Here is an 18,362-nt window from a genome sequence, read left to right on the forward strand (position 1 = left end):
ATGGTTGCAGTAACATATGATTCCCTTTTGCAACCTTCTGACAAAGCAAAGTCAACGGGGAAGCCAGATTCACTTAATAACCATATTACTAATTTAATAACTGCAGTGATTTCACTTAACAAACGTGGCAAGAAAATGGAGCAAAACTCACTTATCAACATAAATTCTGGGCTCAATTGTGGTCATAAGTCAAGGACTACCTGTATTTTGTTACATTCAAAAACTAAACCAAGATTACTGTACAGAACTCCCTTTTCTCATTCTGGTAGAAAATAAAAGCTTCAGTTGTACTGGTTCTATGCATGCCAGCAATGAGTGATATCCATCAGAAAGCACCTATATTTGGTGATGTGAGAAGCTCTGCATCAGATAGGACAAAATAGCCTGTGCTGTAGAAAACATGGATAGAATCCTCCCCCTCCCCTCCCCAAAGTTAGAAGTTAGGGTTAGTTGATGGTGTGGACAGTTGTAGGATCAATAAAGAGAAGTTAAAATTCTATGGTCAAGTGGAATCTGCTGATTTCAAAGCGAGATGGGGCTGCATGTAGCTATTGATCTTGACAACTGTTTCATATCACGAAAAAAGCAACAAAGATGATTAGGTGACTGGAGGCTAAAACATATGAAGAATGGCTGCAGGAACTGGGTATGTCTAGTTTAATGAAAAGAAGGACTAGGGGAGATATGATAGCAGTCTTCCAATATCTCAGGGGCTGCCACAAAGAAGAGGGAGTCAAGCGATTCTCCAAAGCATCTGAGGGCAGGACAAGAAGCAATAGATGGAAGCTAGTCAAGGAGAGAAGCAACTTAGAACTAAGGAGAAATTTCCCGACAGTTAGAACAATTAATCAGTGGAACAACTTGTCTCCAGAAGTTGTGAAGTTTTTAAGAAGATGTTGGATTTGTCTGAAGTGGTGTAAGGTTTTCTGCCTAAGCAGGGGGTTGGACTAGAAGACCTCCAAGGTCCCTTCCAACTCTGTTATTCTATTTTTTTCCTTCTAAAAATAGGCATTCCTGGAACACCAGCAGCTGAGAAGCACCCATGGAGGAGAGGTTTTTAATCCTCCTGCCTTTATTTGTGAGCTTTCTGAAAGCATCTGGTTGACTAGTGTGAGACACAATGCTGAGTTGGATTGTCTTTTAGCCTAATACAGCAGGATTACGTATGTTCTTACAAGTTGGAGAGGAGATTATTATTCTTTCTTTAAAACCTTCAAAGTCTCAAATAACTTCTGCAACAAAGGACCTATGGAGATTCTCAGTCATCCAGGTCATGGTTGTCCCAAAGGTGCTTTTTTTTCAAGAGGCAACTGGACATTCTTGTTTTTCTCTGAAGAGTTTTCACTTCTCATCCAAGAAGCTTCTTCAGCTCTGATTGGATGGTGGGGAATGGAAAGATTTATACACCTTGTAGACAGCTGGCCATTTTTGCATTCTTTTAGCAAGTCGAGTTGTTAAGGCCACCTGGAGGTTTATCTGTGTCATCAGGGTCACCTGAATGGTGCAAACGGGTGTGGAGCCTACTTGGAACTGTTGAAAGAACTGTGTTGTAGACTGGAGATGGATGATGCCTTCAGATAATGATAAACATCTTCAAAGAAAAACAAAATCCAGTTGCCTCCTGTGGGGAGGCGGGGAGCGGGGGAAGCTCCTTTGGGACCTAGTTGCTGAGGATCTGGGCTATCATTTTGGATTAGCCTATCAACGGGACTGGTTCTGTACCTTTACCAGACCAATACGGTGCTTTATGAATTACACTCCATAAATGCTTTGTGCTTTGCCTTTATTTTAATGACCCCAGATATGCGCCGAAGTGTTGAGGGAAGCAGCAGGAAAGGCTGTTTCTTCCTCAAGAATTCCACCTGATCTCCAGAGCCCAAAAGGACCGTTGGGTATCTTCAGCTGGCAATGTTGGGTGGAGTTGCATCAAGACCTTCCTTCCCTCTATCAACCAAGAGAGATGGGCTATGAGAAAACGGCTCATGGGTCCCGACGTTAACTCCACCGTTGCTCCCTACTAACTTCTCATGGTCTGAGGTTGGCTGCAGTGATCTTCTCTGGCGCTTTCTCTCCCAGATGCTTTTGCGTGGCTTATTGGAATCGCTGCCCCCTTGGACCGCAGGGCCTTGATTGCTGCCGCCCCTGCTTTGGTTAAGGGAGATTCTGTTCTCCAGCATTTCCTTCCTGGAGATGGCCTGAGAGGTTGGGAATGCTTGGTTGGGTTGCTCAGGACGGTGTTCTGCTCTAGGGTGGGGTGGACTGACCAGATAGACATAGACCTCTGCTTGCTGTGCTGTTGGCAAGTGCTGATGCCACTCTAGGCCAAGACGGGGCTGATGACCTCTGGGAGAATGTGGGTAGACATATTCCTCAGCATTAAGGTGGGTCCTAGATGCCGTATCTGGAGCAAAGGTAGAATACAGCACCCGCCGGGGACCAGGTAAGATTGGGCTGGGGATGAAATTGGTCTCACTGTTTGGATGATGAAAGGGCTCGTGGGGCTGAGTTAAGTGGTGGGGAGCAGGGCCATCTGTGTTTAGGCCCACAGAGCGTGTCAAGAAGCGTTGCCCGTGGGAACTACCTCCTGTCACTTCTGAACTCTGCAGCTTATCGCCCGTGGCCCTTTGGTGGCTCCTTGCCAAAACGCCATAGTTGGCCGAACTGTTTACCGTGTCAGGGGTGCGTACTGGCGAGCTGAAGCTGAAACGGACCCAGGAAGCAACCGATCCCACAGGACACGCCGGCTGGGGAGTCTCGGGGTCAGATAGGTGGGAGCTTCCTTGGCTGTCCTGGAGGTGTTCGTTCTTGTGCCAACTGGCTTTCTTGTCATCCGTGTCATGGTGGCTTGACCATTCCCCAGAATAGTAGGCCTTGTTTTTCCTGCCCAGCTGAGTGGAGAAGGCTTTGGACTCGTGGGGGTTGCCGATTTTCACAGTCACTTTCACAGGATCTACAATGCAACGGAAGCGCAGGGTTGAGGACTTTTTCTGGCTCCTGAAAAGGGCTGATTCTTTCCATAGCCTCTTGCTGCTGGAGATAATCTTCATGGTTTTGAGCAGTCGACTGCCTGCAAACCAAGGAGAAGCAGCCTAAAAACCTCAAAAACGGGCAAGAAAAATCATGAAAGGCATCTCACAGCTAGAGGTGTATGGTTGTCCTAAAGGTGCTTTTTTTTTTATTCTCCAAGAGACGACTGGACTTTCTGGTTTTCCTTTGAAGATGTTTCGCTTCTCATCCAAGAAGCTTTTTCAGCTCTGACAGGATAGCGGGGAATGGAAGTCAGAGCTGAAGAAGCTTCTTGGATGAGAAGCGAAACGTCTTCAAAGGAAAACCAGAAAGTCCAGTTGTCTCTTGGGGAAAAAAAAAAGCACTTTTGGAATAGCTAGAGGCGTAATTCAGCAATATCCTTGCTCAGTTACATCTCCCAGAATCTCTGGGAGCTTGCCTGATAGAGTTGTGGCTCACTCTGTTTTGTACCCACAATTTATTGAATTCTTGACCGAGCAATAGTCAAGAGCTAGTCCTATTATTTTACCTATTATGGAAGCAATGAATGTGAGATGGGGGTGGGGGGTGGGGAGAAAGGAAAGATGAGTTTCCTAGAATTCTCTGGAAAAACAGTGAAGAGAACATGAAACAAACCCATAGTTGATCCATAGGCTCAGCAAAGGGATCTCCCTGGATCTGGCGGGATCATGTGCTAAGCCACCTCCTATACCGATGACCCCTAGCTATGGGGTTAATTGCTGACTCTGAAAAGTGGCTATGAGAGCCACCATGGGAAATTAGCAAGTACAATGTAGATACTTCCTTATTCACTCTCTCTGAATCACTCATGTGCTTGTTTTGTTGTTCTAACCAGTCAGCTGGCTAGGATGGGCATTGTGGTCTAAACATCTACAAGGCACATCAGTGTGGCAAAAAAGTGGATCTTAACAATTAGTTCACAATCTAATCTTAAGGCCATTTCCCATTTGCACCTAACCACAACATCAACATTGTCAAACATCCTTTTTTTCCCATCCTTTTTTTCCCTTGGCTTTGTCCCTGTGGTGGGATTCAGCCAGTTCAGGCCGGTTTGGGCAAACCGGTTGTTAAATTGCTGGCTGGCCAGCCCCACCCCTTCCAGGAGTCCCTCCGCAGCCCGTTTTGGCTCCCAGGAGGCTACAGGGAGGCCTACTAGGCCTAAAACAGGGTGCGGCGGGAGGTACGGCACATCTCCCCCTGCAGCCTGTTTTGGCTCCCAGGAGGCTGCAGGGAGGCCTACTAGGCCTAAAACAGGGTGTGGGGGCAGGGGGTGGCACCCCTCCCCCTGCAGCCTGTTTTGGCTCCCAGGAGGCTGCAGGGAGGCCTACTAGGCCCAAAATGGGGTATGGGGGGGCAGCCCCCCCACGGCCCGTTATTCCTCCCAGGGGGGGCAAGAGGCAGAGTGCTGTCTGTCACATGCCCTGGCCACGCCCACCCATCCGGTCATTAGGGCAGAGAACCAGTTGTTAAATTATTTGAATCCCACCACTGCTTTGTCCCCTAGAACTTTTTCAATCTTCTCTCTGGCTCATGAGTGAGACAACTGTAGGCCATCCTTAGCTGTGCGGTGAACAGTGTTTTCCCCTATTCAGATAGAAGTTGTGCATGATCTATTATGCTTTGTCACCAATCATTGTCCAACGTGAACAACTGTGGGTGGGATTGGAATTAAACTTTACTCTTTCAGGCTAATGGGAAGAGCTCCTCCACCCCCACACTCCCTGACCAGCCTCATCTGCCCCATTATTCTACTTCCAGGGAGTAGAAACATGATGATGTTAGTAGCATTACATTGTTCAGCTGGCTGTGTGATAAGTGCTTTAAATCTACAGCCGTTACCATTTTAGGACATAGCTAAAATAGTAACAATGGAATGAATAGGACCAAACCCTCCTGGCCCCCACCCCCCATTGCCAAAATACCCATGAATTTGGCATTTGTTGCCTATCTGAAGAAAGGTGTGTGTTTGGGTGTGAATGGAAGCATTCTAAATAAGCGTCCCTATGACTCAGCTGCCTTATTTACTCTGACCTATTTTTCTTGTTCTTTCAAACAAGCCAGCTTTATCCAGAATGGGGTAAAGGGGAGACTGAAGATGACAGGGTCCTGCAGCCACATTTCTCCTGTTCTACTACAGCCCCATGATTGGCGGACGTAAGCAGGAGGAGAAGAGCAAAGCCCGCGGAATCAACCAGTTCCTGCTTATCACACGGCAGAGGCAAAATCAGGATGGCACAGTTCAGCAGTGAGTCAAGGCAGAGGCAGGATAGGGATCAGCAATAGGGAAGCTGCCTAATTTTTTTTTTTTTTGCCATTTCAAGCAACAGCCCTTTGTATCAGCAGTAGAGAAAGGCCCTCAGGTTATTTTCCCTAACGCATTACACCTAATGGTGACACAAACATGCGTTGGCCATTGTTTTCTGCCAACAGGATGCCTCAATTTTGTTTTCAGTTCAAGGGTGAGATGGTTTTGGGTTTTCAATAAAGAGGAATATTTTCAGCTGGGGGGGGTGAAATGAGGCTGCTGTCGCTGAGCTTGGTTGTTTTCTTGCAGATGTTTCATTACCCAAACTAGGTAACAGCACCAGGAATAGTAGTCTTAATTTTTTTGTTTTTTGTTTTTTTGTAGATATTATGATCTGTCCACAATAATCGTGGTTCAGGGTTTGCTGGTAGGATAATGATGGTCTGGCCCAGGGGTGAAATCCAGCAGGTTCTGGAGAACCGGTAGCGGAAATTTTGAGTTGTTCAGAGAACCGGCAAATACCACCTCTGGCTGTCCCCAGAGAATGGTGGGAATGGAGATTTTGCAATATCCTTCCCCCAGGAGTGGGGAGGGAATGGGGATTTTGCAGTATCCTTCCCCTGCCACACCCACCAAACCACGCCCACAGAACTGGTAGTAAAAAAAATTTTGAATTTCACCACTGGTCTGGCCCTTTTTTTAGGCTTCTGAGGGCTTCTCTATCCTCTGCTGTAAGTCGATCCTGTTCTCATCTCCTTCTGTCTGTGGAATGATAGTTTGTCTGAAGTTTTCTTGGGCCTCTGGGAAGTTTAGCCGTTTTAAATCCTCCTAAGGCTACAAAAAAAATTCAGGCCATTGACATCACCTGTTGTTATAGTTGAGGCCTTTCTATAGAATTCTGTGTTCTATAGTGGAGAGTGGATGGCTGGATTATTAGCTCTGATTAATATTTTGGGTAATGAAAGGTCTGCAAGAAAACAACCAAGCTCAAAGCACCAAGGACCCCTCATCTTGGGTTTTCCTTAGCTTTACCCATGGTTAAAGTAATGTTACAATTTACTGAGAGTTTTCACTCCACAACTGTTTCTTTGAGTAGGATCTTTTGGTATTTTTGGTTATGAATTACTCCAGTTTTCTGTGACCTAGTTCATAGCTTGTATTAAGCCAAGTTTACTGAATGCTATATTGAATAAGCTATGGTTGTGTGGTTTTGTGCAAGCATGTTAAAGCAAAACCAACTAGAGCTCATTACAACTCTGTGTCATATGTGAATTTAGCTGGTGATTTGTGAAGGCTGAAGAAAAAAGAATTGGCTGGGGGGAAAGAAAAGGGAATTTGGTTGTTTCCCCTCCTACTTTTTATGCATCTATAAAATACCTTTCTTGAAGAAAAAATCATATATTTTCCTCAGGAATGGGGGAAAGGTAATCCATAACTGAAGAGAGAGAGAGAGAGAAATACCGCATTAAATTAAGTAACTTAACATACTGAAATATTTGGGGTCTTCCCCAATGGTTCATTGCTCATCAGACCCCCAGCCCCGTTTTCTGATCCTCTTGAGTAAAATTGGAAGAACTTAAGTCAAATTATATGAGATGATGCTGTGGTTATTTTCCATCTAGGTGACTGCCCTGAACTCCTGCAGTTATAACGTGAGAATTAGCTGGAATAGGAAGAATGGGCAGCCCAGGGAACAGGCCTTTGCTGGTTTATGGGTGGCCTGGCAGAGGGTGCCTTCCATGCTTTAGTTGGACATTCCTGAAGGCTTCCTCCTCCTATTCATTGCCTGGGTGGAAAGCAAATACCATCTTCTAATAAAAAGGACAAAATATAGATTCTTTTGGATACCGATGACAGTAACCAATATGGAATCCTAAAGACATTAGTCATTGCATATAGACACAACTACCACATCCACAACTGCCCAGAATAGGACTGGGGATTCAACTACAATCCACAGATTCCCCAACAGTATAGCGTATAAGAAGGGATGCTGGAAAGTGTAGTTCGGGGGCAGGATGCCTCTCTCTATATATGTCCTTTTAAACCCAATGCATGGGTGGCAATTGGCCTGTTTATCCCTCTGCTTGACACCGCTGTTCTGAGTATCAGTGGCTGTCCCAAATTTGAGACAGTAAAGGTTCCTCATAGCTTCCTACTGAATGAACACTCACAACCTGTTCTACTTATCAAGAAGAGTCATTAGCAAGAGTCATTATGTAGTTTCAAAACTTCAGGAAATCACAGTTTGGATTCTCCCATATTTCTACATTTATGTCTATGGAGATTCTCAGTCATCCAGGTCATGGTTGTCCCAAAGATGCTTTTTCAAGAGGCAACTGGACGTTCTGGTTTTTCTTTGAAGACGTTTCGCTTCTTATTCAAGAAGCTTCTTCAGCGTTGAAAAAGCTTCTTGGATGAGAAGCGAAACGTCTTCAAAGAAAAACCAGAAAGTCCAGCTGCCTCTTGAAAAAGCATCTTTGAAATTTCTACTTTTAGTTTTTCAACAGCTATAGGGCTCCTAGAATTGGGCCATGACAGTAGTTTGGTGAAGAGGAATTCAATCTGGGTCTAGTAGCGCCTGGATAAGAGTTACACCGTGTAATAAATTTTACAAATAAATGACACCAGGAGACCTTGCTCATAGGGACTCATGCCTTATTTACCTCCTGATTCGATTAATGCATTGTTCTCTATGTGGGGCTGCTCTTGAAGGTCATTTAGAAGCCTCCAGGGGTTCATATGCAGCAGCCTGGGTACTTATGGGCACAGGTCATTACACCCATGTAACATGATTGCTCCGAGAGCTGCATTCCAGTAGGATGCAATTCAAGGTGCTGGTTATCACCTTAAACCCTTCATGATATAGGACTGGGATAACTGTGGGACCATCCGTTCAGAAGATTATCTGCCTGCACCATAAATTCCCATGGGGATGCCATGGTGCTGGTCCCCTCATTTTTAAGGGTTGCCATGTCATGATATTAAAGTGATGTGCATTTTGTGTGGTTGTCACCTTCCAATGGAACTGTCTTCTCTCCAATGTACAATTGGTTCCATCTTTGCTGCCTTTAGCAAGGCAGTGAAGACTGCGGTCTTCCTAGACATTTGGGTCTAGATCAGGGGTGAAATGCTCCTGGTTCAGACTGGATCGCTGGATCCAGTAGCGATGGCGGCAGGTGGTTCGGAGTATCGGTAGCAAAAATCCCTGCTCCTCTCCCCCCATGCCCAGTTGAGCCGCATTTTTTTTCTGCAACCTCCGGCCAAAGAGGTTCTAGGAAAAAAAAAAGCCTTTAAAAGCCTCTGGTGATCCCAGCTGAGTTGCCTGATTGTCAGAGGCTTCTAAAACCATTTTTTTCTGCAACCTCTTAAGGTTGTAGAAAAAATGCTTTTAAAAGTAAAAAAAAAAAAAAGTTGGCCACACCCACCCAGTCACATTACCACCACCACCACCAAGCCACGCCCACAGAACTGGTAGTAACAAATTTTACATTTCAACATTGGTCTAGATGAGTAGAATCCCCTACAGGAGGCACGGCCAACCCACAGCCCACGGACTACATGCCACCATGGATCTCAGGTAATGTGACCCCACAAGATCATAAAGTTTTAACATTATGTGATTGTATATTATAAAACTATATTACGTATTTTATATGTGGCCCAACACTATTCCTCTTCACTTGATGTTGCCCAGGCAAGCCAAAAGGTTAGACACTCATGCCCTATAGCATCCGTTGTTTTAATCTATTCTGTCAGTTCGTCATTTTGCATATTTGAATTATTTTTACAAACGATGTACGCTTTGGGATTCTTTTTTTCTTGCTTAATGTTTTTTGTATGCTGCCCATGCTTCTTGAGTTCAGCGGCTGGGTAAATCCCTGTAATAAATAAATCAATAAATACTGTATATATTCTCCTCCCTTACCCAGATCTGCTATTTGTCTCCCTGAGTTGGGCAGCTGTATAAATGCAATCAATTTATATTCCTCTCCTTTATCTAGGTCTGTTTTTTGTCACTTTAATTCATATACACATTTTTGCAGGGCCAAAATGCTGACAAATAGAAGCCTGCTGTGTTAGAAGCTTTTTGTGAGTTAAAGGAAAAGTGTTTTTGTAATTGTTGAAAGGCTAACGTAAAGGTAAAGGTAAAGGTTCCCCTTGCACATATGTGCTAGTCGTTCCCGACTCTAGGGGGCGGTGCTCATCTCTGTTTCAAAGCCGAAGAGCCAGCGCTGTCCGAAGACATCTCCGTGGTCATGTGGCCGGCATGACTAAATGCCAAAGGTGCATGGAACAGTTACCTTCCCACCAAAGGTGATCCCTATTTTTCTACCTGCATTTTTTACGTCCTTTCGAACTGCTAGGTTGGCAGAAGCTGGGGCAAGTAACGGGAGCTCACCCCGTTACGCGGCACTAGGGATTCGAACCGCTGAACTGCCGACCTTTCGATCGACAAGCTCAACGTCTTAGCCGCTGAGCCACCTCGTCCCTTTTTTAAAGGCTAACATACTCTCACTAATATTAAATGTACATCCCTCTGACTCTCATAGGAGAAAGCCAAGTGTAACTTAGTAGTCAGTCAGTCCTGAGTGGTTTTGTTTTTTTAGAAAATTGAATTATTGGGGATCTGTGTTTGTATCGCCTATGTCTCATTTCTTTTGATTCTGAGGCAATTCACCAGGATTTTCTTTGTAAGGAAAACCTTTATAACAGGCCTTTTTTAGCAGAACCCTTTTTTCTTCTTATTGTTTGTTTAAAAAGTAAAACTTTGTTCTGTCAACTTGATACTTGGGACTTCAAGTCCCCTTTGCCCTCTTGGCAGCCATTTAGAAGTGGTTTTCATTGCCATCTTGCAAAGTTTCTTTAGCTCCCCATTCTAGTCTCCTGTGCTGATCTTCTAGCACAGGGGTGTCAAGCTGTGACACAGGCCGGATACATCATGCACTGGCCACCCCCACCCCCATTTTAGTGAAGAGAAAAAAAGTTCTGATACGTCACATGACGACGTGTCATTGTGAGTTTGACACCCCTGTTCTGGTGATATCTTATCCCAGTACCAATCAGGTTGAGACTACTTACCATATTTTTCGGAGTATAAGATGCACCTTTTCCCCCCAAAAAAGAAGGTGAAAATCTGGGTGCGTCTTATACTCTGAATGTAGCCCCGCCCAGCTTCTCAAACGAAGGTTTCAGAGGCTGAAAAAAGCATCAGAAATGAAGCTTCAGAAAAGAAGCCCCCAAACAGAGCTTCAGAGGCTTTTTTTCTGAAGCTCTGTTTCGGAGGCTTTCAGAGGCAGAAAAAAAAGTTTCAGAAGTTTCAGAAGTTTCAGAGGCAGAAAAAAAAACCAAGGCACAGAGCTCACAACCAAGGAACCTGTTGCTAAAATTCACCTCTGAGAACAGCTGATTGGGGGTATTCCGGGAGGCCGATCCACCTGCCAATCAGCTTTTTTCTTATTTTCCTCCCCAAAAACTAAGGTGCGTCTTATACTCCGAAAAATACAGTATTTTTTTTTCTGGGATTAACCAAATTGGCTTCCTGTTGGAACATGCTGCATCTTGATCATCTTTAGTGCTCACTATTTACTTGCCTTGTAAACCTAGACCTAATTCACGCCTTCACCACCATCACTCAGGAAAGAAGAAACCTTGTTTTAACTATGATCATTTGCTTTGGAGAAGAAGCATCTCAGCAGAAAAGCTTATATTCAGAAGAGGTTCTTAGATCCAGTAGAGAAGCTCTTAGAAGCCTTAATGCCCAGTGATGCTCACCCAATGCCCACAATTCAGAAGGCCAAATATTCCCTGCAGCCCATCCAGCTTGTGAGGACATGTGTTAACACCCACCTGATTCATTTTGCTTACCAAGGCAATCAGTTTAACGGCATATTCCAGTAAAGCAAAAAGGCCCAACACAATCAGAATGGTGGCTAAGAGCTTCTGATGGGTCTCACCAAAAGGGAGGCAACTGTTGTACACCTTGTCCCCCGGCACGGCCATGGTTGGTAAGGGGAAAAAACAAAACCAAAATGGGCAAGTTGAGAATCAGAAGAGCATCTTCCTTGTCATGGCTGTGTTGCCGGCTGCAGGCACAGCGCCAGCTGCAGCTGTGGAAAATCTCCAAAGGGTGGATGAGTCCAAGCCTCTGCACAAGCCTTTGTGACAGAATTCCTGTGTCATTTCTTCACTGGTGAGTCAAGCTAGAATTGTCTTGGTTGACCAATCAGAAGTCTTCTACAAGGCTACAAGAGGTCTTCATCCATTGGATAGAGGTCACACCGTATAAGTCTTTGAAGCCTAAGGTTTGGTGGACAACCTACGGTGACGTTCTTTTCAAATCATGCTAAGCTGTAGCGGCTGTGTTAACGTCCCATACTCAGTCAAGAACTCCATCACTTGAACCATTGAGGCCAGGAGGAAGCGTCATGTTCACTTACCATATTTTTCCATCTAGAAGACGCCCCCCCCATATTTAGGACGTTCCCTATTTTTCTTACCCAAAATTCAGAAATCAATATTTTAAACATTAAATAGAAGACATTTATTTTGCAGAGTAAGACGTTTGCTTACCGGTACCTATTTTTTTGTTTTCTGACATTTGTATCAGGGGTGGGTTCTACTTACCTTTACTACCGGTTTGCAATAGGGCCACGAGCGTGCGCTCTTCTGCGCATGCGCAGAAGACATTCTGATGATGTCGGGGTTGGTGGGCGGAGCCTCCCGTCGGTTTTAGAACCGGTTCTATAGAACCGGTGCGAACCGGGGGCAACCCACCACTGATTTGTATGGGTTCAGAACGCTCCGACATTATCGCTGCCTGTTGCATGTGGGCACTGGCTACACGCTCTCTGCAGCATGAGCTGACATCAGTTACATAGGGCTCATGATTGGAGGAAACCTGTTAGCTTGTCACTGCAATCAGAAGTTTTGCTCATGAGGGTAGTTTGCAGAGATAAGGTATTGGCAGTCTTGCAACCACGGTTCTCCTCCCACCCCTCACCCCCCCATGTATAAGACACCCCTCCCTTTTTAGGTAAACATTTTTCAGTATTGTCTTATACAGAGAAAAATGCGGCATTTATTCCCAGATCATACTGGAGAAATGGATCTTTGGGGCCAATTCCAGGGGTGAAATCCACTTACTTTTGCTACCAGTTTGCAAATGTGAGCGTGCACGCCTCCTTCACACAAGCACAGAGGGTCAAAAATTGGACGTGATGACATCTGGGTGAGTGGGCGGAGCCTCCCACAGCCGGTGCTACCGGTTCTCCTGAACCGGATATAACCGGCTGAATTTCACCACTGGCCAATTCCTGTTTAGCCTAATGAAGTGATGCTTCTTATCATCCTAAACTCATTGGAAGAAGGAGAAGATGTTATCACAAATTGAGAATTTTTATTATTCTTGTCCCAAAAGCTAGAGGGATGCTATTATCTCCTGAAATGCCAGAAAGCACTTCTTGAACAGTGAATATGAGGCTTTTTGAGATTTTCTTTCTGAGAGAGCAGCTTTCCTTAAATTCGTGCATCCCTTTGGTTTTAGGTATAATTCTGATGGCTGGCCAAAGACCTGGTAGATGAGGTCATAACAGGGAGAAACAAGCCTTAGATGGGCATTCAGGGTTTACATCAGCCCTTTGAGGTAGGCCAGGTCAAGAAATACATGGCAGGGATTCTAGGAATGCTGCTTTATTATTGTTGTAAAATAGAACAGAATCTTGATTGCCTGTCCAAACAAAATCTGTCAAAACAAAAATCAAGGTGTCAGGGTTCCAAGTAACACCCCCAACAAAAGAAGATTCCGAGGCTTGAAGTTCCTCAAAGTTTCATTTTATTAGAGATGTCATATTGGCACATCTGGGAAAACCCGAATCTGAAAGCTTCCAGGTTTTCCCTACCCAAAGGAAAGTCCAAGTCCCTGCCCAGTACCCACGTTATCATATGGTTCAATCAAAGCACTGTCCCATCTGGAGATGCCTCCCAGTCACACCCCTCCAGGTGCAGGGCAAGATGTCCTTGACACTCTGAGAAAGGAATGTAGTTATGACTTTATATCTCCCCTGCTCCATACAATCCCCCCTCTCAGTTTCCCACAGTGCTAAATGTGGCAGGCCTGAAGGCCCAAGGCAAAAGATGGCTTCCAGTCCTGAAAACAAGGCAGAGTTATTTTATATTCTTCACCCTCACTTCGATCTCTGGAGCAGTATTTCGTAACCATGACAACTTGAAGATGTGCGGACTTCAACTCCCAGAATTCCTCAGCCAGCAATGCTGGCTGGGGAATTCTGGGAGTTGAAGTCCGCACATCCTCAAAGTTGCCCCATTGAGAAACACTGCTCTGGAGAGTGTAATCTCATCTTCAGATCCCTCCTTAAAGGCTTCTTCCCTCCTTTAATGTCTCTTTCATATCTTCCCCAAGGTCCTCTCTCAATTTCTCTACAGGATCTGCTTAATATTCATGCCATGCAGCCCATGTCTAATGAGTACACTCATTAAAAGCTCACATGGAATTTGTCAATTTTCTTTTCATTTCCTTATTTTGCTTTACCTTATTTGGATGGGTAAGATGACAGGGCACAATATGAGACCAGCTTCCCCAATAATTCTGTCCCATTCTTCATTGGCCTTCGATTCTGCGCCAATCCTTTTGGCTAGAGATTTCCAGAATCTGTAACCAGACAGCACCCCAATTGGAGACCTTTTTAATGGGAGATGCTAAAGATGTAAAGCAACTGTCATTCCTGCTGAGTTTTGCCAGAATAGCTTTTTAAATGGGTTCTGCTGATTTCCACAATTCTTTTGTTATTTGTCTGTGTCTATGTGCTTTTAAACACTACATGCCAAGTGCCAAGCCTCTGAATTTTGATCACATGATATGGGAATGTTGTAACGGTCGTAAGTGTGAAGATGGTCGTAAGTTACCTTTTTCAGTGCCATTGTAACTCTGGTTACTGAACGGATGGTTGTAAGTCAAAGACTATCTGTATTACATACAGTATCATAAATACACGTTTTGGAAAAAATAGGCATAGCATATTTGGGCTACAAAAAGCTGAGTGGCCCTGAATGACACCAAAGAGAGTTTTAGTGTCTTCTTACTGCCATCTCGTGAGCATTCAGGTGTTTGCAGTTGAGGGATGGTAATACCTACAAAAATAATCTAGTTGCTTGAATAGAATAGAATGAGCTGGAAGGGATGTTGGAGGTCTTCTAGTCCAGCTCTCTGCTCAAAAAGGAGAACCTATACTATTTCAGATAAATGACTGTCTAATCCTGTGATGGTTAACCTATGGCACATGTGCCAGAGGTGGCATGCACCAGAATCCAGAAGAGAGAAGCTGCTGGTGCGCATGCGCGCCGGACCAGATAGCCGCCGCACATGCTCATGACGGAACCCGGAAGAGCAGCTGGCCGCCGCACATGTGCACTGGCCAGCTTCTCTCTTCCGGGTTACGGTGCTCCAGCACGCATGCATGTACTCCAGTTTCAGTTCTCGATGCCGAAAAGGTTAACTATCACTGGTCTGGTCTCCTCTTAAAAACCTCCAGTGATGGAGCGCCCATGATTTCTGGAGGCAAGTTGTTCCACTGGTTAATTGTCCCCCTGTTAGGATGTTTCTCCTTAATTCCAGATTGCTTCTCTCTTTGGTTAGTTTCCAACCATTGTTTCTTGTCCTGCCCTCTGGTGTTTGGTTGCAGTATTCCAGGTGGTGGTCTTACTAGGGTTTTATAAAGCGGTACTAATACTTCATATGATCTTGATTCTATGCCTCTGCTTATACAACCCAAGATTGTATTAGCCTTTTTTGGCGGCGGCTGCACACTGCTTAAAAGGCCACTAATGTAGGTTAAGCGATTCTTGCCCTCCCAGGCTTGTAACTTTTGGTACATATTATTGGTCTTGCAATATCATTTGTAAGTCAAGCACAAGATGCAACAGCTGGCACTGTTGCCTTCCTAAACTGAACAGATTTTCTCCTCATGATTAATTACTTAGCATATGCATTCAGCTCAGGAAGACATTAATTACTCAGTGCTTATGTAGACTGTTCCTTTGTCTTTCAATTCCTTCAGATTAGTGATTCTCAAACTTCGGAACTTTAAGATATGTGGCCAACTCCCAGAATGTTGAATTGAAGTTCCCAAGTTTGAAGACTCTTTAAATTGTATCATTTGCAAACCAGTTCCTGGTTTGGAGTATATAATGTCTCAAAATGCTCATACCCCACAGATATCTCACATAGTGCCAGAGCTACAGGAGATATCTAGTGTGCTGTGACAGTTAGGGAATTGGGAAAAGAAATCCCAACATTCAAGTCTACTTGAGCTACCAAAGCTTTTAGTAGGAGGGCCAAGCGAATCTATGGTGGTACCTTAGGGTTCAACATCAACCTTAGCCAGACTACTTATCTTATGAAGTTGGCTGCAGAACATGAATGCCTTCACCTGTTAATTAAATTGCTTACGTGGACAAGAAGCTCCCTGGTTGCCCTCGGGACAGTTCTGCTTTTAGTCCAGCCTAGTTCACAGAGTTGGTGGTGTGTAGATTAGAAGACTTCCAAGGTCCCTTCCAACTCTGTTATTCTCTCTCACTCTATGTGTGTCTGTATGTGTTGGAGGAATGTAATATGTGGGGATGACTTGAGAGACAGGAGAAAGATCCATGTATTAGACAATGGCCAGACAAATGGCACCTGGGTCTGCAGAAGGCATGAACACATGGCAGAATACAGAATAACAGAGTTGGAAGGGACTTTGAAAGTCTTCTAGTCCAACCCCAGCCCAAGCAGGAGACCCTATACCATTCTGGACAAATGGCTGTGGAATATATTCTTGAAAGCTTCCAGTATTGGAGCACCCACAATTTCTGAAGGCAAGTTGTTCTACTGCTTAATTGTTCTGTCAGGAAATTTCTCAATTCTAGGTTGGATCTCTCTCTTTGATAGGTTTCCATCCGTTGTGTTTGCTGCCCTCAGTTACTTTGGAGAATAGGTTGTCCCCTTTTTTGTGACAGCTCTCAAATATTGGAAGACTGCTATGTCACTCCTGGTCCTTCTGTTTATTAGACTAGACATATCCAGTTCTTGCAACTGTTTGTTCTGTTTTGGCCTCTAGCCCCCTGATCATCTTTGTTGCTCTTTCCAGAAAAGAGTCTAAACATCTTTTTGGTATTCTGGTGACCAGAACTGGACATAGTATTCCAGGTGTAGTTTTACCAAGACAGTATATAGCAGTACTAATACTTCATGTGATCTTGATACTATCCCTCTGTTGATGCAACCAAGGACTGCATTGGCTTTTTTGACAGCTGTAGCAGATTGCTGGCTTACACTTAAGCGGTCAACCACTAGGACTTAGTGGATAGTGGATAACTGTCAGTTATTATGATTGAGCTGGGTTCCACCTATTCTATACCCGTGCATTTGGTTTTTCTTGCCTAAGTGTACCTTACTCTTCTAACCACTGAATTGCATTTTGTTGAATAGGGCCCAGTGTTCAAGTCTGTTAAAATCTTTCTGGATCTTGAGCCTATATTTTAAAATGTTGGTTAATCCTCCTAGTTTGATATCGTCTACAAATTGGATGAGTTTCCCTTCTACCTCTTTATCTAAATCATTTATGAAGATGTTGTAGAGTACTGGAGCTAAGATAGTACCCCAAGGCATACTTCCTTCCACATAGATGTAGTTTCTATTGAGGACTACACATTGAGTGTGGTTTGTCAGCCAGCTACAAATTCATCTGATGGTGATGCTGTCTATCCACATTTTCTATTGTATCAAGAAATAGGTTGCAATCTACTGAAATTCAAGCATACTATACCCTCAGCATTTCACTGGCCCACTAATTTTGTCATTTATCAAAGAATGAAGTAAGATTTGTTTGGCATGCAAACATCTTAGAAGGGGCCTTTCCTAGTTTCTTATATTATAAAGACAGGGTTGGGGTGAGATGTATTTTCAGATTTGCAAGATTCTCTTAATATAACCTTACAATAAAGTATGCTTTTTGTCTGGACTACCTCACAAGGCTGACGAGGATATAAAGCAGGATATAAATGTAGCAGCATCCTAAATTACATTTGGAATGATAAAGGGCATTATTTTTTACTTTCCTGAAACCTTTAAGTTATGTGTTTCACACAAATACATACACACCCATGCTGATAACAAATACTCTAAATTCTGACGTTTATGTAGTCAAAATGGCACTTCCAATGCCAAATGGCACCTTGATATAAAGGGGGAAGTGATTCACGCTGTTGTGGAACTATAGAAAATTTTAGAAAATGAGAAAGGGCAGAGGAAGTATTCCCATCTCTCAGTCAAATGAAGGGTATACGTCTTGCTATTGGGGTTGTCTAAGTTTGGAGGGGAGTTGGGAATGGAAAGCTATGTTGAAAAAAATCTTTGGCAGGCTGAGCATATCACCTCCCAGTATTTCTTTGCAAGTTCAGTGTGTAAACAAAACCATTCTTCTTTTGAAGAAATTACTGTCTTGTCAGTTGAGAGAAAAGGTTATTCTTATAAATAGCTTTAGGAGGTATCTAAATTCATCCTGGAACACCAGAAGGAAGCATCTGAATTTGCTGAGCCTGTCTTCTATAATTATCAGGAAAACCAAAACAAGGAATCTGACTTTTGGGTGGTTCCAGCTTCCTAAGTTTGATAAGCACCTAAAGCAGTGGAGTTTTTAATTTTAATTTCCTGTAATTTTATTTCGTTTTTTAGTTTAGGCTGATTAGACCAAGCCTTCCAAACTTTCCTTTTTCAACCTGAAATAGATAAATGCTGCCATCTTCTGGCTCAAGTAAAGTGTACAGTATCAACAATTCTTAAAAAAAATTTTTTATCATTCATCCATATATTTATTTACATAGTGGGCAGTTAATTTCTGAAAAACTGTTTTTCAGTGCCAGGCCAAGTATCACATACAGGTATTTATGTGGCTGTTCAGGAACATAAATTAACATATGCGCTTTGTTATATTTTTTAAAAAAAATATATTTAAACAATTTCATAGAAAAGACTAACCAAAAGAAAAAAAAAAGGAAAAAAGTACATTACTTATTTGTGCTTAGAAGACAC

The 18,362-nt window shown here is 43.6% G+C and overlaps 1 protein-coding gene across 5 annotated transcripts; it reads right to left on the reverse strand.

The window, feature by feature from the left end:
* Positions 1-1,766: 1,766 nt before the first annotated feature.
* On the reverse strand, positions 1,767-11,404 carry LOC117674863 (uncharacterized). Of its 5 annotated transcripts, none has more exons than XM_060689611.2 (3): positions 11,141-11,404; positions 6,650-6,707; positions 1,767-2,950 (listed from the first exon to the last, which is right to left on the reverse strand). In XM_060689611.2, the coding sequence occupies exons 1-3, from the start codon at positions 11,273-11,275 to the stop codon at positions 1,899-1,901; spliced, it is 1,245 nt and encodes a 414-aa protein (XP_060545594.1). In that variant the 5' UTR covers positions 11,276-11,404; the 3' UTR covers positions 1,767-1,898. The 5 variants fall into 5 exon arrangements, with proteins under 5 accessions (XP_060545594.1, XP_087745196.1, XP_060545593.1 ...); XM_087889070.1 differs by having other exon boundaries at positions 1,767-3,067; XM_060689610.2 differs by having other exon boundaries at positions 11,123-11,404.
* Positions 11,405-18,362: the final 6,958 nt, after the last annotated feature.

This window comes from Pantherophis guttatus, chromosome 3 (assembly GCF_059756535.1).
Source record: "Pantherophis guttatus breed Tessera chromosome 3, ASM5975653v1, whole genome shotgun sequence".
Lineage (NCBI taxonomy): Eukaryota > Metazoa > Chordata > Lepidosauria > Squamata > Colubridae > Pantherophis > Pantherophis guttatus.